At 42.1% G+C, this 24,580-nt stretch overlaps 1 protein-coding gene and 1 pseudogene across 1 annotated transcript in view; one reads left to right on the top strand and one right to left on the bottom strand.

Moving 5' to 3' along the window:
* Positions 1-24,580, top strand: part of TIMD4 (T cell immunoglobulin and mucin domain containing 4) — a 39,300-nt gene that overhangs the window by 10,330 nt on the left and 4,390 nt on the right. Inside the window, exons 3-6 of the mRNA XM_023218782.2 lie at positions 138-413; positions 2,174-2,251; positions 3,415-3,498; positions 21,977-22,026. Coding sequence (XP_023074550.1) covers positions 138-413; positions 2,174-2,251; positions 3,415-3,498; positions 21,977-22,026 — 488 coding nt within the window. The remainder of the gene's footprint in view (positions 1-137; positions 414-2,173; positions 2,252-3,414; positions 3,499-21,976; positions 22,027-24,580) is intronic.
* On the bottom strand, positions 23,597-24,192 carry LOC111547148 (annotated as a pseudogene).

Consider the following 24,580-nt stretch of genomic DNA (forward strand, 5'->3'; position numbering starts at 1 on the left):
TTTATTGGGGATTACAATGGTCCAGGCCAGTGGACCAGGTGAGGGCATCAGAAATGGATGGGTCCCAGATGTACTTGCATTATTTTCTTTTTCCTCCATCTCCGCTTGGTGCCAGACATGTCTGTTTTTGGTTACAGCCTCGACAACCACGCGCAGAACAACCACCACCACACGCAGAACAACAACAACGAGTCCCCCCACCACCCCACACGTGACAACAACCATAGCTGCACTTCCAACAACAGTCGTGACCACACCGGATCTCACAAGCGGAACGCCACTTCAGACGACAACCACTGCTGTCTTCACGACAGCAAACACGTGCCCTTCACCAACCCCAAGCACCCTTCCAGAGGCAGCCACAGGTCTTCTGACTCCTGAGCCTTCTAAGGAAGGGCCCATCCTCACTGCAGGTACGCAGATGTATCTTGGGTTTCTTAGAACAGAGCTGTCTCACTGAATGAGGCAGCCCAGTGACTTGCTCTCTCTCAGTGTGTATGAGTTGTGTGTGTGCACCAAACAAACACCGCAGACTGGGTGGCTTAAACAACAGAAATTTATTTTCCCACTGCTCTGGGTTCTACAAGTCCAGGGTCAAGATATCAGCAGGGTTGGTTTCTTCTAAGTCCTCTCTCCTTGACTCGCAGGTGGCTGTCTTCCCTCTGTCTGTCCTTCTGCGTCCTAATCTCTTGTAAGAATACCAGTCGTATTGGATTAGGGTCCATTGTTATGACCTCATTTTACCTTAACTATCTCTTTGAAGGTGCTATCTCACTATATATTTGCATCCGAAGTACTGAGGGTTAGCACTTCAACATATGAATTTTGAGGGGACACAATTTACTCCTTAACAGTAGGCATGTGTGTGTGTGTATGTGTGCATGTGTGTGTGTAAGGAGGTGTTTTTACCAAACTGTTCCTTTTCTTTTTTCATGGTTTCTCTTTTCTTCTGCCTTTTCTTTTGTGTTTTTGAAAAGTCAGCATTTTGGGTTCTCCAGTTGACCTCTAAGGAGTCTTGCAAGAGATATTTATTGAAGAACCAGGAAAGGTCACTCCTGGTCAGACTCCAGTTCCATTCTTTCAGGGGTTAAGTCACTGCCTGAGCATTAGAGATTGGTTGAGGAAAGACCTCCAGACGCTTTAAAATATTCCCTGATGGTGAGCTAGTTCTAGCCTTGTTTCTTTTTTTTTTTCCCCCTGGAATTCTTGACCCTGCAACTTGTACCTCTCACTGAGTGACTTGCTCCATTGCTTAGGGGGGCTTGTCAGGGCTGTCACTGTGTGTCAGACTCTGATTCTTCAGTAAGAATTGGGAAAGCAATCATGAGATAGCTTGAAGGCTTTCTTAGACATTTCAGCTGCCTCAAGAAGTCTTGGATAATTCAAATAGCTTTATGAAATTGAATTGGCTAATTCTATTATACTCTGAATAGTCACCTAAAATCCATGAACCCTGAGCCGATCAATTCTTGCATGTATTTTTTTATTCCTTTGGGCTTTAAAATAAATAACTACCATAAAATACAACATTTGTAATTTCTATTTCTTGGTTCTAAAAATTACTTGCAATCCTTGACGAAAACTTGAAATATATAAAGAAGCACCAAGACAGCCATAAAAATACCCTGGAACATGGTGATGCGAGCCTGTAATCCCAACTACTTGGGAGGTTGAGGCAGGAGGATCCCTTGAGCCCAAGAGGTCAATTCTAGCCTGGACAACATAGTGAGACTGTCTTTAAAAAATTAGATAAATTAGAAAAAAAAAAAAGTGGCCAGATGCGGGGGCTCATGCCTATAACTCCAGCACTTTGGGAGACCAAGGCAGGTAGATCACTTAAGGTCAGGGGTTGAAACCATCCCAGTCAACATGGTGAAACCCCATCCCTTACTAAAAATACAAAATTAGCCAGGTGTGGTAGCAGGTACCTGTAATCCCAGCTACTCGGGAGGCTGAAGCAGGAGAATCGCTTGAATCTCGGAGGTGGAGACTGCAGTGAGCCGAGATTGTGCCACTGCACTCCACCCTGGGTGACAGAGCAAGATTCTGTTTCAAAAAATTAATTAATTAATTAAAAAATTAAAAAAGATACTCTTAAATCCCACCACCCACCACAAACACAGTAACACTGTTATTTTTTAGTTGCCTTTTATCCAACCTTTTTCTCTTCCAGAATCAGAAACTGTCCTCCCCAGTGACTCCTGGAGTAGTGCCGAGTCTCCTGCAGACACTGTCCTGCTGACATCCAGAGGTGTGCAGACACTCACCCTCTCCGTCCTCCCTCACCCCTTGGACTGAGGAGTAGGAAATTACTAAAAGTCTTACTGAATCAGATGACTGACAACCTCTTTGGGTCTTTTGTGCCATAAAATCCCCCTGCGGCAAATTGGCCTCAGGGCAGCCTTTGTAGTTTGTTCCTTCTTGTGGCTAAGACAGACAGAGAGAGAGAGAGAGAGAAAGAAGAAGGAGGAGGAGGAGGAGGAAGAGGAGGAGGAGCAGGAGGAGGAAGAGGAGGAGAGAGGGAAAAGGAAGGCCCTTCTTGATTGGTGCAATTCTCCGCAGTACCTCATGGTACATCTCTAGGATGTTTGCTTTTTGACTCTAGGCTAAGTAGCACTTAGATGTCTCATTCTAATTTCATGCACACAAATCTTCTTTGTTGAGACTGCTGAGGGGATTACTCATTCAACACATTGACTTTTTAGAGTGGAGGGAGAATCAGTCACTCTTTCGTTATTTATCTTGTCATCTACCCATCAAAACTTCTTTAGGTAGTTACTGGGGCCTGGGATGGGGTATACCCTGAAGTAAGACACAAATGGCATCCTTGGGGGTACTAGACAGGACCACTTGGGGTTGACTCCCCAGTTCTATTACTTTTTGCTGGGATCCCTGGCCTCAGTTTATTCCTAGGTTTGTTGTAGAGTTGTATAACTTCATGCATGTAAGGACTTAGAAGAGTGCCTGGCACGTTTGTAAGCACTCACATGGGAGGTGTTACCGTAATGGAGCTAATAATCTAGCAAAGGAAACCATACATCTGTAAGGTAAATAAATCAGTGTTTGTCATAGTACAACACAGGGGTATGATAGAGTGATTTATGTGGGCGCTCTTGCTTCACTCTGCCTAAGTACAAATCCTGCCTTTTTCCTGCTTTTGTGATTTTAGCTAATCTACCTAATCTCTCTGGGTCTTAGTTTCCTCATTGGTAAAATGGGAATAACACTTATCCTGTGGCTCTTTCTAAGGATTAAATGACAGAATCCATGTAGGTCACTTAGGACAGTGTCTAGCACATACTTTCTTTTTTTTTTTTCAATGACAGAAGTCAGTATAGGGACAGTTGAGCACCAAAAGCAGGAAGACAAGCATTTACCTAAGTCTGTTTTCTGTTTTCCTTTGTTTTTCCAAAGAGTCCAAAGTTTGGGATCTCCCACCAACATCCCACGTGTCGATGTGGAAAACAAGTGATTCAGTGTCTTCTCCTCAGCCTGGAGGTAAGGAGGCTGTGATTTTTTATTTTATTTTATTTTTCTTCATTAATTTCTCTTTCTTTCTTTGTTTCCTTTTTTTTTTTTTTTTGTAGAGATGAGGTCTCACCATGTTGCCCAGGCTGGTCTCAAACCTCTTGGCCTCAAGTGATCCTCCTGCCTTGGCCTCCCAAAGTGCTAGAGCCTCCTGCCTGGCCTGGGGCTGTGTTCTTATGAGTGGCTTGTCTTTGGATGTGGAAACAATCTGTCATCTGTCTGGTTGTCTTGGGATTCAACTATTCTGGCTCCTTTGTGGCCACGTACCACATCCTCCTGCCTCCTGAGGTGAAAGCAAAACATGCTGCAAGCATCAGTTCTGGCTTCTCCTCTCCTCTGCTCATCTCCAAAGCCCCTCTGTTGAAATCTTCTTTCTTCCTTAGCAACTGCTGACCTGAAGCCAGGAATGATAGTAGGAAAACCACCTATTCATTTTTCAAATTTTTATTATTTTTATTTTAAATTACACAAATATCACACTAATGCATTTTTGTTAGGGGTGCATAAAAACAGATAGAAATAAAATTCTCTTTCACTCCTTGCCCTCAATCCCAGCCCCCTGCCATGAGATAATAACTGTTTTTAGTTGAAGGTGACCATTCTAGGTCTTTTTTCCATTCCCTTATGTGTCTACATAGAGAGAGAAATATATAGTTCAGTTTTGTGCATGTTTTTAAACAGTGTTATCATACTATATGCAGCATTCTGCATTTTGTTTTATTCACTTATTGTTATATATTGGTCCACTTTCTTCTTTAATCTATGTAGATATGTATCATTATGTCAAATTGCTGTGTAGTATTTCATATTATGAGTACTCACAGTATTTCTTGTCTATTGAGGTGCATTTAGGTTGTTTCAATGTTTCCTTTTTATAAACAGTGCGGCAGTGAACATCCTAGGACATAGCCTGCCTCCCTAACCATTCATGCAAGTGTTTCTGTAGTTAGGATGGGGACCAAAAAGTAAAAATTACTGGTTAAAAGAAATGTGCACCTTTAAATTTAACAGCTTGTAGAAAAATGTTCTCAGAAAAGGCTGTGCCAATTTATTTTTCCACCCACAGAGTATCTGCTTTCCCATATCCTCCCTACACTTGATATGACCAGTTGTGTAAGTTTTTCAATCTTATGAAAAGAAAATGTCATCTTGTTCTTTTTTTTTTTTTTTTTTTTTTTTGAGACAGAGCCTCACTCTGTAACTCTGTAGCCCAAGTTAGAGTGCAGTGGTGCGATCTCAGCTCATAGAAACCTCTGCCTCCTGGGCTCAAGCGATTCTCGTGCCTCAGCCTCCCGAGTAGCTGGAACTACAGGTGCATGTCACCATGCCTGACTAATTTTTTGTATTTTAGTAGAGATGGGGTTTCGCCACGTTGCCCTGGGTGGTCTTGAACTTCTAAGCTCAGGTGATCTACCTGCCTCAGCCTCCCAAAGTGCTGGGGTTACAGGCATGAGCCACCTTGCCCAGCCCATCTTGTTCATTTCTTATCCTGATTAATGGAGAGTTTGAGTTCCTTTCTATATGTTTATTAGCCAGGAAACATTCTGTGAAGGAGACAATGTAACATCACTCTCAAAAGTTCAGAAGAGTCCAGGCATGGTGACTCACGCCTGTAATCCCAGCTCTTTGGGAGGCTGAGGTGGGCGGATCATGAGGTCAGGAGATAGAGACCATCCTATCTAACATGGTGAAACCCCATCTCCACTAAAAAAAAAGAAAAAAAAATATATATATATATATAAATTAGCTGGACATGATGGTGGGCACCTGTAGTCCCAGCTACTCTACTCGGGAGGCTGAGGCAGGAGAATGGCGTGAACCTGGGAGGCGGAGCTTGCCGTGAGCCGAGATAGCGCCACTGCACACCAGCCTGGGTGACAGAGTGACACTCTGTCTAAAAAAAAAGAAAAAGCTCAGAAGACAGAATTGGAGGAAACAGACAAGAGTGAATGGAAGGGGACAGGTTTTGAAGTAAGACTGTAACTTAGGATGAAATGCAAGGGGGACCTGATATTAAGACGCTTTGACCTGCACTAACTCATACAGTGGGAAAACAGAAAATCTGGACTAGTAGTTGATAATTTAAGGGAAATGGGGTGCCAAAGATCCAAATCCTCTTTGTTTATGAGATGGGGTAAGGGTGGGGGACTATTTTCTGACAAAGAAAGAGAAGGCAGTGACTAGAAAGGTGATGGAAAGTAGGGAGAGCATTCTAACACCATCATCCTTTATTCCATTTAAATCTTGAACTATTTTACATTGAATTACAAGGGAATAAGAGGTTATGTGATTTTTACCTTCCATAAGCTTCCTGATAGTTTTCATTTCTCTCCTCCTTGAACAAATGCCAGAAGAGAGAACCCTTGCTGCTGGCCTGAAGAGGAGGTTGGTGTAAGAAGGCCAGTCAGTCTCTATGGAACATTTAGTCATTAGGGATGAAAAGCAGGGTTTATTGAGCACGTATTATGTGCTAGGTCAGTGTCAAGTTGTCTTCCTGGGCCACTTCATTTAATCCCTCTTTAGCAAATGCTCATATTTTTGTTTTATCTAAATCTCCCAAGGCCACACAGCTCTCAGGTGTCTGGTCTGGAATGTCTAGCTCTGATTCTACACTCTTTAGATATCATTTTATTTTATCTGGCTTTTTAATCTGAAATTAAAAGTCATATTCTTTTAACCTCTATTCATTTTTTTTAAATTACGCAAACATTACACTCTTGCTTTTTTGTTAGGGGTACATAAAAACAGATAGAAATAAAATTCTTTCAGTCCTTACTTCCTCTCTTCCCACTGTTCTTTTGGTAATGAAACATTCATAGTGATAATTGTGGTTAACATCCCCCGAGGACTTATCTATGCATTAGGTACTGTGATCAGCGTTTTTGCATTAATTTTCTTATTGGAATCTCACAACAACCTCCTAGGCAACTATAGGTATTATCCTTATTTTATAGGTAAAGAAATGGAGGGTCAGAGACTTTATTAGGGAAGCTAACACCTACCATTGTAGGTCTGCCATTGTTTTAACACCATACACTTACATGTATTATCTCTTTTGATTGTCCACAAATTCCTAAGAAATGGGTACCATTATCACCTCCATTTTAGAGCCCTTGAAGATTAAAAACTTGCCCAGTAAATGGCCGATCTGGATCTAACCCATGTCTTTTCAACTCTAAATCACTCTAGCACCATGCTGCTCTGCTTCCTCCTGGTCTCCCCTCTGGTGCCTCTTTTACAGAATAAGACTACATCTTCATTCACATGAAAACCCTTTCAACCCACTTCAGAGGGCCTGCAGGCTTCTATGGGTTTTTCTTTCTCTGGCTAACAATCCTCAATTCCCTCTCCATTTTTTCATGTAATTTTCGGATGGCAAAACTTCCGTGGTTGCAGGCTGATTTAAATCCTTAAAGAGGGTCTTGTCAATCATTGTTCTCTAAAATTAGCATGACCCAGGGTAGCAATTTCTTGTCTCCACTTTAAGGCTGCCTAGAATGCAGCTCAGAGATGTAGAGTGACTTGTCTTAAGATCACACAGCTGAACAGCGGGAGAGCTGGGAGTCATACCCAGTTTTTAGAGATTTTAAACTGTGCCTATGGATTCCTGGATGGGGGATATCTGTAGATGAGCTTTTTGCGGGAAGGGCATGACCCTCCTGAAATTATATGCATAATTGTATGTATGTATGCACACATATTTTTCTGGGGCAAAGTCCAGGACTTTCATTCAATTCTCTAAATATTCTACAAAGCCCTAAATGGCTAGGAACTATAATTCAGTAAAAAATATAAGCACAAACAGACAAAACAATGGTAACAAGTCACGTGAAAATATGACATAGGTCCCACTCCCCCCAAATCTGTTAGAGTAAATACACACTCACACCTCGATACCTAGGAACTCTGATCATACCTTTTCGCCTATGGGATTAATTTTATTTCTTTTTTCTTTTCTTTTCTTTCTTTTTTTTTTTTTTTTTTTGAGGCAGAGTCTCACCTCTGTCACCCAGGCTGGAGTGCAGTGGCATGATCTTGGCTCACTGCAACCTCTGCCTCCTGGGTTCAAGTGATTCTCCTGCCTCAGCCTCCTGAGGAGCTGGGACTACAGGCGTCCACCACCACCCCTGGCTAATTTTTGTGTGTGTGTATTTTTAGTAGAGATGGGGTTTCACCATATTGACTAGACTATAAATGAACTCCTGACCTTGTGATCCACCCACCTCGGCCTCCCAAAGTGCTGGGATTACAGGCGTGAGCCACTGCGCCCAGCCGGGATTCATTTTATTTCTTGCTTGGTAGCAGGAATGTGTGAAATGGCCCCCAGTTGCTCCCAAAAGGCCCCATCTCTACTGGGTAGGGACTCCGAAGCCAGGACATAAAAAGCCACATAACTATGCCATTTCCTAAATAAAATCAGGTGGCCTGGGATTAAGTTCCCTACTGATTGTATCTCAGGCTTATGTTCACTGCCTCTGTAACATCCCACTTTCCTATCCTTTCTTTTTTGTACTTTCTTCTCATAGCCTGTTGGGTAGCATTAGGTGGGAGTTGAAAGAGTTGAGTCAGGGAGCCCAAAGGCTCCTGATTATATCCTACCTCTGCCATTTTGTGAGATTTTTGTTTTCTTGTAGAATCTCAGGTGAGTTATTTCTTCTATCCTTTTCTGAATCTCAGTTTCCTCAAAATGTAAAATGGGGATAACAGTAGTGCTTATTGTGTTGGGCTGTTAAGTGACAATATGCATGAGAAAAATGCCTAGTACCTAATTATTGGCTTGTAAATAATAGTCATTAGGAGGGACTTCTATTTTTTTCTTTTCTTTACACCTCTGCTGCTAATCCAGATCACAAACCTTCATTTTCAGGCAGTCCAGCTGGGTAACAAGAGGCCACCTCTGCCAGCTCCCAGCTGACTGGCTGTTCCTGATAAGTACATAGATACTTTTTGGTTTTACGATTTTTTTAACTACTAATCACACTAGGGAAACAGCTGAGGAGTGACAAAATCACAAACCCTGAGAAGTTACAAAAGCTTTTACAATCTCATAGTAGTAATTCTCAGTATTAGAACAGATCTGAGATTCTGAAAGCTTTTCACTGACCTCTGTTTAGATGGTTCTGTGGAACTCTCAATTACTGGTTTTATTCCTGTGGGTGAACATCTTTAATTTTCAACTGCCTCTCAGTTGTTTTGTTCTCACATTGCTCAATCTATTGAGGCTCCACTCTATAATTTAGGCTTGAGAATCAAGTTACAGCTGAAAAAGAGCTGTGGTCCAGTTTGCCATCCAAATGCTTCCAGGTTTGTGTTATTTATTTTACAAAGCAACTTCATGTACATGCCTTCTAGCTCAATGCTCTCCTCCAATTCTTAGGTGGCTGGTCTGCAGATATCAACCAAAGAAGACCTACTTAGTGTGGCAAATTCTAACGTCCACTCTCTGGATGCCAGATACAGGGCTCAGAGATGTAGAATGATTTACCCAAGGTCACACAGCTAGAAAGAGGGAGAACTGGGACTCACACTCACATTTCAGGGATTTTAAACTTCTGTCTACGAACTTCTGGGGGATGTGGGGCAGGCGGAGGGGCGGAAGTCTTGTCTGTGGAATACTAGGAAACTAAGAAGATGGGAAATTGAGACCTAGAGAAGGCCAAGGAATTGAGAGAAGCCTTGTAGTGAGTTAGGAAGAGAGCTAAGGCAAGAGGCCAGTGGTCCTGATCCCATGTAGAACTGGTCTTTGCTCCCAGACTGGCAGTTACTGTTTCTCAGCAAAGCTTTCTTGAATGCAGGGTTCCTTACTTACTACTAAAATATGAGGTTTCACTTTTTCTTGTGCCCCAAATGAATCATTATATCTATAATCAGCAGGAAGTCAAAACTGTAGGACAAATTCAAATTGAAAGCACCAAAAAGCACATGAGGACTTTGCTGTCAATATTAAAATTGGGAAAAATGAAGATTGCTCTGACAATAACAACATTTTTCTTTCCTCGTGATACTTAACGGTAGTTATTTCTTGGTCCCAGGGACAAGAATATGGGGGAGTGGGTTAGGGATGAGTTTAGAAACATGTTTTTTCTATTACTATATATTTTTATTTTGCAAAGCCAGTCAAAGCTTCAAGGTCCAAAACAAGCTGGCCTTTCCATGGAAGCATGCTCAGAGGGAAACGTGGTTGGACATGGAATTTTAAATCTGTACCTTGTAACTCTGGCATTTAGTTTGGATATATAACAATAGGTAATATATTCACTTGCTACTTTATGTGGCATAGGACATGTAAAAATGAGTAAGTCATGGCCTTCATCTTTAAAGTGATCACACTTTAGTGGGATGGACAGGCTTGTGCATAACAAACCATCCTTTAGTGAGCTCTGCTTTGAGATAGAGGTAAGAAAAGGTACACTGGGGCCCAAGATGGAAGAGGTGAAAATGAAAATGAGGGCCAGGGTCAGAGCTGATTTTACTCATTGACCTTTGAATTGGTTCTTCAAGGAGAAAATGCTATTAAGGAGGGAAGAGCCAACAGGATGGAAGAACAGCATGAGCAAAGACAGGCAAATGTAATACAAGCATGATGTCTTTGGTGATTATTTAACAGTCTGGTTTAATCCAAAAATAGGAATAGGAAGCTGGTAATGGTCTAGGTTCTTGAGGGACTTGTATGATCGACTAAAGAATTTATATTTTATTTCAAGAGTCATGAGGAATCGTTCACGTTTTTTGAGTAGGGAGTGACATTTTCAATTGTTTTAGGAAAAATTGCTCTGGCAAGGATATGGAAGATGGATTTGATGGGAGCAAGGCTGGAGGCTCTTGCAATACTTCAGGTGAAGCATGAGTGTCTAGATTAGAATGATAGCAGCAGTAACAATAGAGAGGGGACAGAGTAACAGCCATTTAGCAATTAGGAGTCAGAGGACTTGGTGGCCTAAGTGGAGAATGAAGGACGGCTAATTCTCTGCAGCTGGGAGAATGGGTCAGTGTGTGGGTTAACTGGTAAAGGAGCTCCATGAGGAAGAGTTAAGTTTGTGTGTGAGATCTTGAGTTTGAAATGCTTCTGAGAAGTGTCTAACAGGCAGTTGGAAGTGTGGGTCTGGGCTGACTCATGGATTCCTGGGTGGGTGTCTTTGCTACTTGGCACTTACATCTGATCAAAATAATTACTACAATGATTCACATTATAAGTGCTAAATAAAGACTTGCCAGTATACCAATACTTTCATGCATATTCTCTCAAAAGGGATAGTACAAGACTAAGGATATAATTTGGGAGGTCATTGCTCATAAATGGCACTTATTGAGTACTTATTATATGCCAAGGCTTGGCTCAGTGTGTCCAGTGCATTGTCTCATTGTGAGCAATTGTCTGAATCTGCGAGGAAAATTCTATTGTAAGGTCCACAATAAAGGAGAAAAACTAAGGTTTGAAGAGGTTAAAAAATTGGCCAGAATTTGAATCCCAGGTCTCTTTGGTGCTTGAACCTGAGCTCTTACACATTTTATTATCTTGCCTTATTAGCGGAGGAGGGATAATGGAAGTTCCTGTGTGTGAGATGAAGAGAGAAATGAAGAGGTGCAAAGGAAGACTCTCTCCCTACCAAGAAGCAGTACACTTGGGGAACTTGTGGTGGAGGAAGAAAAGCCAGCTAAGGAGCTACTCCTAAGCCAGCTAAGGAGCTAGACAGGGAGACACCAAAAGTAGAATGGGATGCATAAGCGCACAAGGGCAGAGGAAGCTGGGCTGTCAAAGCCTAGGGAGGGTGTAGTTAAAGATTAGGAAATTCTAGGAGAAGGCATTTAGAGAGGTGTCTGTGTACTGCAGCAGGGTCACCATGAAATGGAAAGAGAGTGTGAGCTCTGTGGGCGGACTTCATGAAATCCCGAAATGAGCAATTGTTAGAGGATGAATGTTTGATGTTCTTTCAAGAAATTTAGAGGGAAGGCAGGGTAGAGAAGGAAGGAGCCGTTGAATGAGCAAGGTGTATTCTGGCATGGCATAAGAAGATGCAGTCAAATGTGGCAGAGGTAGGTTTGATCTAGACCTGGAGATAAGAGAGAAGAGGGTGAGGAGAGAATAAATGAAGGTGCGAGAACAATCAGATCTCATGTTGACTTCAAGGAGGTAGGAGAAGACTGGGGAACCAGGACCTTGAACTTGGAGGTCATCTAATCCATGAATACCAGACCTGATCATGCGTTGGAATCACAGTGAACTCAGTAAAAATATAGGTCTCCTTAGTGTACCCGAGACTTGCAGATGAGAACCTCTGGCAGTGGGGTCAAGAAATTGTATGTTTAACAAACCTCAGATGAGTCTTTTGAAGCCACAGCCCTGGTCCCAAGAAGGCAGTTAGGGATTACTAGTATAGTACACTCTCCTTATTTTACAAATAAGGAAATTGAGGCACAGAGACATTTAAAAAGTTTAAAGAGGAGTGAGCACTCATCCTTAGGTAGGAGTCTCTTCTGGCTCCCAAATTAGAGCTCATTGCCCTATGTTGCACTGTTTTAATCAAGTAAAGATAAAATTGAGCCCTGTCAGAACCTGACACTTTTCTGAGCCTTTCGCTGATCAAGGGCATGGAAAAGTTGTAGGAGGAATTGCCATTCTCAGTGCAAGTTCAGCAGAAGGAACGGAGAAAGGCAGAGGAATGAAGCAAACCACATTTGTACTCACCAATGCCATTGTTAGGAAGAAATAAATTGGACGCACTTGATTTCAAAGTCAACATCTTTCATGAGGTATTAACAGATTTGTTTTATCTCTCATGCCGAGTGCTGTTCACAGGCTTGAATCAGTTGGTAACCCGGCTGGGGGATAAAGGAAAAGAACAAAAGTGGATTCTTATTATTTTTTCTCACAATAGCATTTTAGTCTACCAACTGTACAATTTTTTTATTAATAACACTGGAATTGAACCCATGTAATTCTAGCATCTAACAGCTCACCTTCAGAAATGTCAACCAAATAAGATCAAATAAAATTGCCAAGTTTTAAAAGAGGTATATCCATGTAAGAGAAACAAAGAGTGAAAAAGAAATAAGGGGTGAGCTGTTGAAACACAACACAAAGCCAGACCCAAGATAGGTCCTCATTGATGGCTAACAAACTGAGCTGGGTGTCCCCCCTCTGTAGGTCAAAGCATCTCTCTGATGCAGAGCTGGAAAGGGGTTTCTAGGCACTGGACAGGTCTCTGATTTCACAGCGGGTAGAATAAATGAGTAAACCTCAGTGAGTTCTGCAGTGTGGTCTCTCTGTTTTCTGCCCTGTAAACAAGTCAACAAATAAAGGTACAAATGCCCTTTGGCAAGATCTACCATCTGTAATTGGGGACTGTTGAACCCTGTGATACTCAACAGTACAATGGAGGGGAAAAGAAGTGAAACCTGGAATCAGATGTCATTGTCCTACCATTCACTAGCTCTCATTATTACCAGTGCAGCCTTGGGCAAGACATGGACCCCTCAGAGCTTTCATTTCCTTCTCTTTCTCTTTCTTTCTTTCTTTTTTTTTTTTTGAGATGGAGTCTTGCTCTGTCGCCCAGGCTGGAGTGCAGTGGCGTGATCTTGGCTCACTGCAAGCTCCGCCTCCTGGGTTCACGCCATTCTCTTGCCTCAGCCTCCTGAGTAGCTGGGACTACAGGCACCCGCCACCACGCCCGGCTAATTTTTTGTATTTTTAGTAGAGATGGGGTTTCACTGTGTTAGCCAGAATGGTTTTGATCTGCTGACCTTGTGACCCGCCTCAGCCTCCCAAAGTGCTGGGATTACAGGCGTGAGCCACTGTGCCTGGCCTTTTCTCCTCTTTCAATAAGTCTGCCCAAGTTTGCTTAGCTCATAGACTCATATTACAGCTCCAATAAGATAATGTATGTGAAAGTGCTTTATGCACTTTTAGATGCTTACGTTGTACTCACAATAATAATCATCGATAATAATGATTATTATAATCTCTTTTCCAAAAACTGTACCCATCCAGGTGGTGGAGGACTGGGGTTTCATTTCTTTTCTTTCTTTCTTTTTTTTTTTTTTGTTTTTTGCGATGGACTCTCGCTCTCTCACCCAGGCTGGAGGGCAATGGCGCCATCTAAGCTCACTGCAACCTCTGCCTCCTGTCTTCAAGTGATTCCCCTGCCTCAGCCTCTTGAGTAGCTGGGATTACAGGCACATACCATCATGCCCAGCTAATGTTTTTTTCTTTTTCTTTTTTTGTATATTTTTAGAGACAGGGTTTCACCATGTTGGCCAGGCTGGTTTTGAACTTTTGACCTCAGGTGATCTGCCCACCTCGGCCTCCCAAAGTGCTGGGATTATAGGCGTGAACCACTCTTCCCATTGTATTCAGTCTCCAGCACTCATCTTGCCACGTTTTCCAAAGTCCGTAGAGCCCAGAGGATAAGAGCTTGGGCTACGAAGGTAGATGATCCTGGCTCTGAGATTTGCTCTGTCCCTTCCTACTATGCAACTTGAGCAAGTTGCCTGACTTCTCTAGGCCACAAGTTTCCCACTGTGAGATGAGGACAATAATGGTAACTACTGCCGAGCATCTTCTGAGAATCAACTAAGAACATGAGAAGTACTTCACATTGCACTTGGCATGCAGTAAGTGCTCAGTATATGGTAACCATTTATTATTATTGTTGTTGTTATCAATAATTCTGAGGCTTTTAGGTCAAATGCAAATCTTCCCACCTCCCTCAATCAAGATTTATTTATTTTTGTTTTCGAGATAGGGTCTCGTTCTGCAGCTCGGGCTGGAGTGCAGTGGTGCGATCATGGCTCATTGCAGCCTTGATCTCTTGGGCTCAAGCAATCCTTCTGCCACAGCCTCCTGAGTAGCTGGGACTAAAGGCATGCACCACCACGCCCAGCTAATTTTTTTTTTATTTTGTAGAAATGGTGTCTCCCTATGTTGCCCAGGCTGGTCTTGAACTCCTGCGTTCAAGCGATCTGGCCGCCTCAGCCTCCCAAAGTGCTGGATTACAAGCATGAGCTACCGCGCTTGGCCTTAGTGAAGATTTATTGATCAGCTAGTGTGGGCAAAGCACAGTGCTAGACATTGCCCTCCAGAAGAGGGTCCAGTGATGAAGGATTAGGAATGAGGTCTTATCTGTGCTCTACTGAGACCCTCAGCTATTGTCACAGGAGAACAGAAGCCTAAGGAGGTGACTCTAGGCTCTCACAGGGTTGACGAGATTTTGTTGCTAGGGTATCTCAAGAGCAGTGGAAGGTTGAGGCCAAGGTTCAGAACCAAGGTGCCTCTTGAACAATGGTGTTCTAGAATCTCTGGTTTCCTTCTATCTACCTAATCTGCATGAAATGTGACAGTATCTCACCATTTCTTCCTCTTTCTGAAACACATTGGGTGAGAACACACCTTGCTCTCTGTTCTCTTTCATAATTACCAACATGGACCCCACCCAACTCTTCCTTTTGACCTAAGGAACGCCTGGATGTATGTAATGCTCTGTTGATTTATTCATTTAAGTGTATATATTCATTTAAGTGTATAAAAACATGTAGAGGCCTTCAGAATTTAAAGCAAGTATGCGAATTCAATAACTGTGTGCTTCCACTTTCAACAGGAGTTTTGAAATTCTAGATCTGTGTTAGTGCTGCTGAGAAAGGTCAGAAAATATGAATTCTGAGTAGAGGTCAGCAAAATACGTAGTCCCTTCCTTTGTTATTTATGTAAAATCTTGTGCAAATGAACATTTCTCTCTACATTTCAGCTTCTCTCTTGACAAATTAAAAAAAAAAAAAAAAAGAAATTGGAGGAGACAATTTCAAATCCTTCCCAACTCTTAAACATTCAGATTGTGATTTTTGGATTCTTTTGCTGTCTTTTGGATATATGAAGACCATGTCGCCCATGATCCACAGGGGGCAGCGTAAGCCCGAGGCTACCCATGAAAGAAAAGAAACTGTTCTCTGAAGGCTTGCACTTGTCACTTCTAAAATTCCAGGATTGCGTTAAAATTGTATCTTTGAGTTGACTTATTTCAGAACTAATTTTGTTTTAAACATAGGACAGATGAGTCCCAGCATCTATGAATTCAATGATGAGTCAACATATGTGATATCTGTTTTAAAATGCACCCACTGAGAAGACAGAGTACTCTTCTTTTCAGTTGATTTCTGGCTTGAAGCTCACTCGTTAGAGAATTTGTGTTTTCAAGTAGGATTATAATTTGCTTTTTTTCTTTTCTGTCAGACTCGTTAAAAACATTTTTTTTTTTTTAGTCATTCAGAGTTGGGTTTAAATCTCCTTTAATTGTTTGTGTCACCTTGGGCAATCAATATAACTTCTTTCAGCCTCAGTTTACCATCTGTAAAATGGGTTTATGAGCATTAAATGTGATAATTTGGCTGGGAGTGGTAGCTCACGCTTGTAATCTCAGCACTTTGGGAAAATGAGGTGGGAGGATCACTTGAGCCCAGGAGTTTGAGATCAGCCTGGGCAACATAGCAAAACTCCATCTCTACCAAAAAAACCAAAACCAAAACCAAAAACAACAACAAAAAACCACTAGCTAGGTGTGGTGGCATACACCTGTAGTCCCAGCTATTTGGGAAGCAGAGGTGAGGTGGGACCATACCCTGAGCCCGGGAGGTTGAGGCTGCAGTGAGCCCTGATTGAGCACTGCACTCAAGCCTAGGCAACAGAGCAAGACCCTGTCTCAAGTTTTTAAAAAACTATAATTTATATGAAGTGCTTATAACTGTGCATGACACATAGTAAGCACTCAATAAATGTATTCAAAGAGAAAGTCTCTGCTAATTTTAAAGCAAGTTTCTATGAATAGGATGGGAATGGGGATATTAAAAGTGGATTCTTAAAATATCTTCTTGTCTAAAAGTGTAATGCCACTTCAGAACTGCACATAGCACAGTTCTGATTGAGTGACAGAGTAGGTTCTGGTGTACCATGGTAAGCACAGCCATGTTGAAAAGGAAGTCTATCATCACCCTAAGTTCTGAAGGCTCTTACAATTAAATTTAATGCCTTGAAACCACGGGGGTTGTTTTTGCACCAGTAGACCAATAAGGATCTGCAAACTTTTTCTGTAAAGGGCCAGAAAGGGCCGGGCGCGGTGGCTCACACTTGTAATCCCAGCACTTTGGGAGGCCAAGGTGGGCGGATCACAGCTCCTCAAGGTCAGGAATTCGAGACCAGCCTGGCCAACATGATGAAATCGTATCTTTACTAAAAATACAAAAATTAGCCGGGCCTGTAATCCCAGCTACTCAGGAGACTGAGGCAGGATAATCGCTTGAACCTGGGAAGTGGAGGTTGCAGCGAGCCAAGATCGTGCCACTGCACTCCAGTCTGGGAGACAGAGTGAGACTCTGTCTAAAAAAAACAAAACAAAACAACACAACACAACACTCTCACCCACGAACAGATAAAGAGAGCACCACTGTTACAGGTTGGATTATATCCTTTCACTTTTCAGATTTTTTTTTGGAGGGGGGAGGGGACAAGATCTCGCTCTGTTGCCCAAGCTGTAGTGCAGGGGTCCAATCATAGCTCACTGCAGCCTAGAATGCCTGGCTAATCTGTTAAAAAATTTTTCTGTAGAGAGAGTATCTTGATATGTTTCCCAGGCTCGCCTCAAATTTGTGGCCTCAAATGATCCTTCCACCTTGGCCTCCCAAAGTGCTAGAATTACTGGCGTGATCCTTGCCCAGTCTTTTTAATTTTCCTCATAACAATAGATTATTGTTTTTCACAAAAACTTTCAATTTTTTCTTTTCAAAATCATTCTATGTTCTTTTAAACTCACTTTAAATTTCATTAAATAGTTTCATTCAAGAAATCTTTACCACAAAGCTGCTATATACCATTCATATATTCAATCGAATAATGTGAAATGGCTGATATTTAAACCATTTTCTTTTCTTTTTTTTTTTTTTTTTGAGACAGAGTCTCACTCAGTTGCCCAGACTGGAGTGCAGTGGCATGATCTCGGCTCACTGCAACATTTGCCTCCCAGGCTCAAGCCATTCTCCTGCCTCAATCTCCAGAGTAGCTGGGATTACAGGCGCCCACCACCACACTCAACTAATTTTTGCATTTTTGGTAGAGACAGGGTTTCACCATGTTGGCCAGGCGGGTCGTGAACTGACCTCAGGTGATCCATCTGCCTCAGCCTCCCAAAGTGCTGGGATTACAGGTTTGCGCCACTACACCCGGTCCTTAAACTATTTTCGTTAAAGCTTGTTTTCAAATAATTTTAGGCTCACGAGAACTTGCAAAAATAGGACAGTGAGGTTCTCCTATATTCCTCCAGTGTCCCCCAATGATCACATCTTACATAACGATAGCACATTGTCCAAGCCAGGAAACTGATGCTGGCACAGTACAATTAACTAGTGTATTAACCCTAGCAGGCCTTTGTTGGGTTTTATATGTACTTACTGTTAAAAATTCTTTGGACATATAAAAACAAGCAGTATATATCTATTGGGCAGCTTGCTTTCCATGTCAGTACTTTTAGATCTGGAGGGTGTCCCTTTTTAATAGCATCATTCTAACCCCTTTTGGGCTGTGGGTTACTGGGTTTCTAACACCTGTCTTCAAAGTTTCACATAGAGGGTCGCTTTGACGCTCCTTCGGGGAAATGACACCCACCCCAAGAATTTGCTCTTGCCTCAAGCATCGTGGAGTTTCCAGAGATTAACACATGATACAAAGAAAATTTCCCATTAAAAAATCACATTTGAGAAAATTTAGAAATTAGACAAAATTAAAATGGTACTAGGAAGAATAATTTTAATTCTCTTGATATTTCTACTTGAAAGCAGATATATTCAGTCTTTATGTTTCTTTTTAGTTTTCTTTGGGGAATGAGTATGCAAATATTTAAAAATACACAATTGTATTTCTGTACGTATTTTAAGCATCTGCATGCTCATTCCCTATACTAAGTGTAGTTTTATATCCTTTTAAAAGAGTATTTGTAATGATAATTTTTCTCAGTAAAATTCTTTGTAAAAAGATATCCAGAATTAGAAAGGTTAAAAAGGACATAGGAGATCGGTTGGTGAAATATTAATATTTTCAGATGAATAAACTATGGCTCAGAGAAGGAAAGTATCTTAGCCAAGGTCACACAGCCAGAAAAGTTGAGAGAAATACTTAGTGATGGCAGAGAGTCCCAGGATGCCACAGTGAAGAAGGTTGAGATGCAAGCACTTGGCAGTACTCCAAGATCTCAAGTTAAGTGTTACAGGAATTTCATTTTACCAGAGTGCCCATGCCTACCAAGAACTCAAGAGACCAAAATACAAGCTAGAAAGCCAATATACTAACAGTTAGAATTCTAGCTGCCAAGAGACCTAACCTGTAATCCTCCTGAAAACACATTCTCATCCTGTAGAAAAATCTAATATTAACCAGAAAGTTTGGTGAATCCATGTACCTAGGAAAAGTGGAGTTAATGCTAAGATTGTTTTGTTATTGTTTAAATTTTAATTAATTTAAGATACATCATACACACACATGGAAAAAGTACAAAGCATACAAGAAATGTTAACATGAAAAGTCAATCTTCCTTTCATCTCTTGTGCCTGTCCCAGAGCCACTGTTCTTTTGGAAGGTCTTAGGGACCACTGTCTCTGTATTAGTTTCTTGTTGCTGCTGTAACAAATGACCTCACACTTACTGGCTTAACATACAAATTTATTATCTCACAGTTGTGAGGGTAGAAGCTCTAAAATCAAGGTGTTGGCAGGGCTATATTCATACTGGATTTGTTAGGGGATAATTTGTTTCTTTGCTTTTTCTAGCTCCTAGAGGCATTCCTTGGCTTGTGACCCCTTCCCTCATCTTGAAAGTCAGCAGCATAGCATCTTCAAATATCTCTGTGAGCTCTTCTTCCTTTATCACACATCCTCTGACTTCTCTAATGTTCTTGCCGCCTCCTCATAAGGACCCTTGTAATTACATTAGACCCACCAGATACTCCAGGATAATCTTCTCATTGCACGATCCTTAACTTAATGACATTGCAAAATCTCTTTTGCCATGTAAGAGAACATATTCACAGTTTCTGAAGATTAGGACATGGACATATTTGGGTGTCGTTATTTTGCTGACCACAGTCTCCAAACTACATTTGAGAGACGAATGACTCCTTCTTCTCTAGACCAGACTAATAATGTGTTCTGATGAAAAATAATGTATTCTTATTATTAAGATGACTTTACATCCCTCCTAGATGTTTTCCTCCTTGCCCCAGCTTCTGATACTGCTCTTACTTTCTGATCTCTCTGACCATTTCTTCTCTTTTTCTTTCTCCTCCATCTCCTCTGCCTACTTTTTAATGCTGATGTTTTCCAGGATCCCTACTCTTCTCTTTGAACACGCAGCCCATGGATTTCTTTCTTTCTTTCTTCCTTTCTTCCTTTCTTCCTTTCTTTCTTGTCTCTCTCTCTCTGTTGCCAGGCTGGAGTGCAGTGGGGTAGTCTCGGCTCACTGCAATCTCCCCCTCCTGGATTCAAGTGATTCTCCTGCTTCAGCCTCCCAATTATCTGGGACTACAGACGCATGCCACCATGCCCAGCTACTTTTTGTATTTTTAGTAGAGATGGGATTTCACCATATTGGCCAGGGTGATCTTGATCTCTTGACCTCTTGATCCCCCCAACTCAGCCTCCCAAAGTGCTGAGCCACTGTGCCCAGGCCGTGAGCCACTGTGCCCAGGCCGGGTTTCTTATATACTCTGAGGAGGTCAACTGCTCCCTGGATATTGATGACTCCCGAATCAGTATTTCCAACTGCACCCTTTTCCTGAGTTTGATTTAGATTCAAATGCATCAGGGGCTTGTTAGGTGACTTCTGCTTGCATGTGCCCCACAGTCACTCAGTGACTGTAAATGTGAATTCATCACCTTTCTCCCCTAGACTTACCCTTCTCTACTCTTTCCCCTGTTCCCAGTCTTAGTGGACAGCTCAGGCCATGGCCAGGTGTCTCAAGTAGGAACTGGTGAGGTATCAAAGACTTTTCTCTCTTTCTCACTCCCACATTCAGCATCCATATCCTGTTGTTCTTCCCTCTAAGCATTTCTGAAATCTCTCTCTCTCTTCAGTTTTACTAGCTCAGAATTTCAGACCTGGAATTAGATGATAACTGTCATCCTGGCTGTTCCCTTATCCTCCTAACTGGACCATATCATGCTTAAACATTTCTGTGGTTTTCCATTGCCTACAGAATCCAGTGGAAATTTCCTGACTTAACATCAGGAAACAAAGGCCCTCCCTGATTGGCTCTTGCTCACCTGTCTCATGTCCTGCAGCTACCACCCCTCATTTCACCTCTTCGTGGCCGCTTGCCATCTGATGTGGGCACCACGCTCTTTCTTGTTTCCACAGCTTTGCTGATGCTGTTCTGTCCACCTGAAACACCATTGCCACCATTCTTTGCCTGGCTAATTCTTACATGACCTTAACTCAGAAGTGTTATTCAACAAACATTTATTGAGCACCAAGTATATGCCAGGTGGTATCAGAGTCCCAGTGGTGAACAAGCAGACAGGGACTCTGTCCTCATGAACCTTTATTCTAATAAAACTTGCAATGAACTACAATGTTGAGCTGAATGCCTCTCCCTCTACCTGCCCTTCCAGCAGCCTGTGTGTGGTCCATCACTACCTTTGGCCTGTTAGGCTGAAATCATCTTTCGGTCTCTCTTCTCTAATGGACTGTAAATTTCTTGAGGGTAGGGGCCTTGCCGCAGTCTCACAGTATTCTTAGTGCCTGGAGCAGTGCTTAGCATTTGGTAGATTCTCAGTATGGTTCCCTTGTAACTCAACTATAAATTATGAATACATGACTCCACCTCTCAGCATAAACTCCCATTCTCAAGGAAGTTTTCCTTGACCCTCCAGAACAAGTCTGGCAACCTCATGATATGTCCCTATAACAACTCATACTGGTTTTTTCCCCAGAATTTTGTACTTGTAACCAATGATGTTTTCAACTATTTACATTACATTTTTACATTTGGTTTTCTGCACTAAGTTGTAAATTCTATGAGGTCCAAGGTATAGCTATCACACTGCATGGCCTATAATAGGTGCTCAGTACATATTTGTTAACTAGGAAACTGACACATTTTCTTGCTGGATAAAAATCCTGAATGAATTGCTGAGGCCTACAGAAAAATTAGAGCCAATCGCCTGCTGGCCCAATGCCTGACTCTACCCATCTGTAAAATGGAGATGTTCCTGGGGGATAATGTTGTATAGCAGATAAACTTTACATTAAAACCATATCAAAACAAATATGCATAAATAGATTATACAAAAAACACGGGATTAAATAATTAAACACATCAGGTGCAGTTCCAGATGGGCTCTTAATTACCTATTTCAGGATGTGATGTTTTATTCCCCCACCAGACATATAACCATTTTCTTCTCTTTTCCTTCCCAGCATCCAATACTGCAGTTCCTGAGCAAAACAAAACAACAGAAACAGGACAGGTAAAAAATCTGTGAAGTATTTGAAGTATATCACTTAAATCGTAAAAATCCACAGCAGTGGCCAGGCACAGTGGCTCATGCCTATAATCCCAGCACTTTGGGAGGCCAAGGTGGGTGGATCACTCTCTGCCAGAAATTCGAGATCACCCTGGCCAGCATGGCAAAACCCCATCTCTATCAAAAATGCAAAAATTACCCGGGCTTGGTGGCACATGCCTGTAGTCCCATCTACCCAGAAGGCTGAGGCATGAGAATTGCTTGAACCCAGGAGGCGGAGGTTGCAGTGAGCCGAGATGGCGCCATTGCACTCCAGCCTGGTGACCGAGGGAGACTGTCTCTTAAAACAAAACAAACAAACAAACAAACAAACAAACAAAAAATCCACAGAGTTTTGCAGAGGTGAACTAGGAAAAGCAGGATATTGATAACTAGAAAAATTCATTGCAACAATTATGAAACAGCCCAAGAATTTATAGACTTGTACTCTTGGCAGAAATAACCTTGATTGTTACTTCTGTATGTGCCAATGCTTTGAAAAGCAAAAAGAAAAAAATACGAAAAAAATGCAAGATCATTGTGTGTTCCTTCTGTGTGACCCAGAATTCATGACATACTGCAGAATCAACACCTGCCATCAATATTTCTCTTATTTTCTGAGGGTACTATTTTTATTATTACAAAAGTGATTCAAGCCATTTTAAGTGAAAGCTTTCAGGCAGTACAGAAGTCTGTAAAGGATAAATAAAGTTTCCCCATCCCCTCTTTCTTCTTCCCCATCTCTCTGTCAGACACTGTCTGTTGTCCTGTCCTGGTTGCTGTGCCCACTGTCTCTGGGATTCTGTGTGTTAGAGAATGTAACAGGAAGAGAGGGAGAGAGCATAGCTTGGTCGATGGAGATGGCATAGCCCCAGCAAGATGCCTCAGTCCCTGCCTACAGAGCAGCACGTCTCAATTTTTTTGATGTCAGGGTCCCTTTATGCTCCTTTGTTTTGAGACAAAGTCTCAGTCTTTTGCCCAAGCTGGAGTGCAGCGGTGCAATCTTGACTCAGTGCACCCTCTGCCTCCTGGGTTCAAGCGATTGTCCTGCCTCAGCCTCCTGAGTAGCTGGGATTACAGGCACATGTCACCATGCCCAGCTAATTTTTTGTATATTTAATAGAGATGGGGTTTCAACACGTTGGCTGGTCTTGAGTTCCTAGCCTCAAGTGATCCACCCGCCTTGGCCTCCCAAAGTGCCAGGATTACAGGCGTAAGCCAACACGCCTGGGCTATACTCTTTTTTTTTTTTTTTAACTTGGATTTTAATCATGTATGTAAATAGTAACATGAGTACAGGGAGTTCCAAGGCTTGTGCCTTATCTCTAAGTGAAAGAATTTCAGATCCATTTGCTTGTAGGATGGCATCACCCAAGATAACAGAGGCCTAGTATAGTTTTTCCTGAAGAAGAACGCCAGGTTAATATATTCAATACTGACTTTTCTGCCATTTCTCTGTAAAAATACTGATTGACCATATGAAGTTTCTGTTGCTTACCTATAACTGATTAAAATGTGTAGAGCATGGAATTTTCTACTTATTTTTGGATGAATTCCTCACATTTCCTGGCTTTAGAAAGTTCTTCTTCCAAAAATCTTCCACAACTATGTATCCTTGTAAACCCCGTTCATACACTCTCTCCTTTCTGACCTGTACAAACTCGATGGCTTGTTGTGGATAATGAATAGAGGCTGCTAATCCCATGAAACCAGGTAGAAATGCCTGCTTCTTTATTTTTGAACCTCTAGCCAAAAGAAGTCCAACAAGGCCAGCAAAACCAATAACACCAAGTCGTGGAAAAAATCCAGCAGGTGCATTTTGGAGATATTCATAGCTGTCTCACCCCCATTGAACCAAACTCTACATCTTGGGCTTCGTTTAGGAGTACCTTTCCTGACACCAACTTGTATATAGCTCATGATAATGTCAAAGCTGAGAGATGCTTTCCTAAGCTGGGTCCTTGACTCCTCCGCATGTTTAGGTTGGCCCTCGAGAACTTACTAGAGTAAAAGCTCATAAACCTTCATGGGATTTTGGGGAGGGGAGTCCTTTTTTGATGCCGCATAGATTTTGAAGGTGAGTAGGCTCAGGCTGGCCAGCCCCATGGACCTCTAAACCACCTTGAACATGTTACTGGCAGTGGGGCTCTCACAGGGTCTTTTTATACTCTTGAAACTCAGTTTCTAGCCTGGGCAACATTTAAAAAAAAAAAAAAAAAAAAAAGCCGGGTATGGTATCATGTACCTGTAATCTCAGCTACTTTGGGAGGCTGGGGTGGGAGGATCACTTGAGTCCAGGAGGTTGAGGCTGCAGTGAACCTTGTCTGTGCCACTGCACTACAGCCTAGGCAACAGGGAGAGGCCCTGTCTCAAAAAAAATAACAGCCTGTGTCTCGTGGCACACTCCTGTAATCCCACTTTGGGAAGCCGAGGCAGGAGGATTGCTTGAGCCCAGGAGTTCAAGACCAGCTTGGGCAAAATAGTGAGATGCTGTCTCTACAAAATATTTAAAAAATAA

This window comes from Piliocolobus tephrosceles, chromosome 4, assembly GCF_002776525.5.
Source record: "Piliocolobus tephrosceles isolate RC106 chromosome 4, ASM277652v3, whole genome shotgun sequence".
Lineage (NCBI taxonomy): Eukaryota > Metazoa > Chordata > Mammalia > Primates > Cercopithecidae > Piliocolobus > Piliocolobus tephrosceles.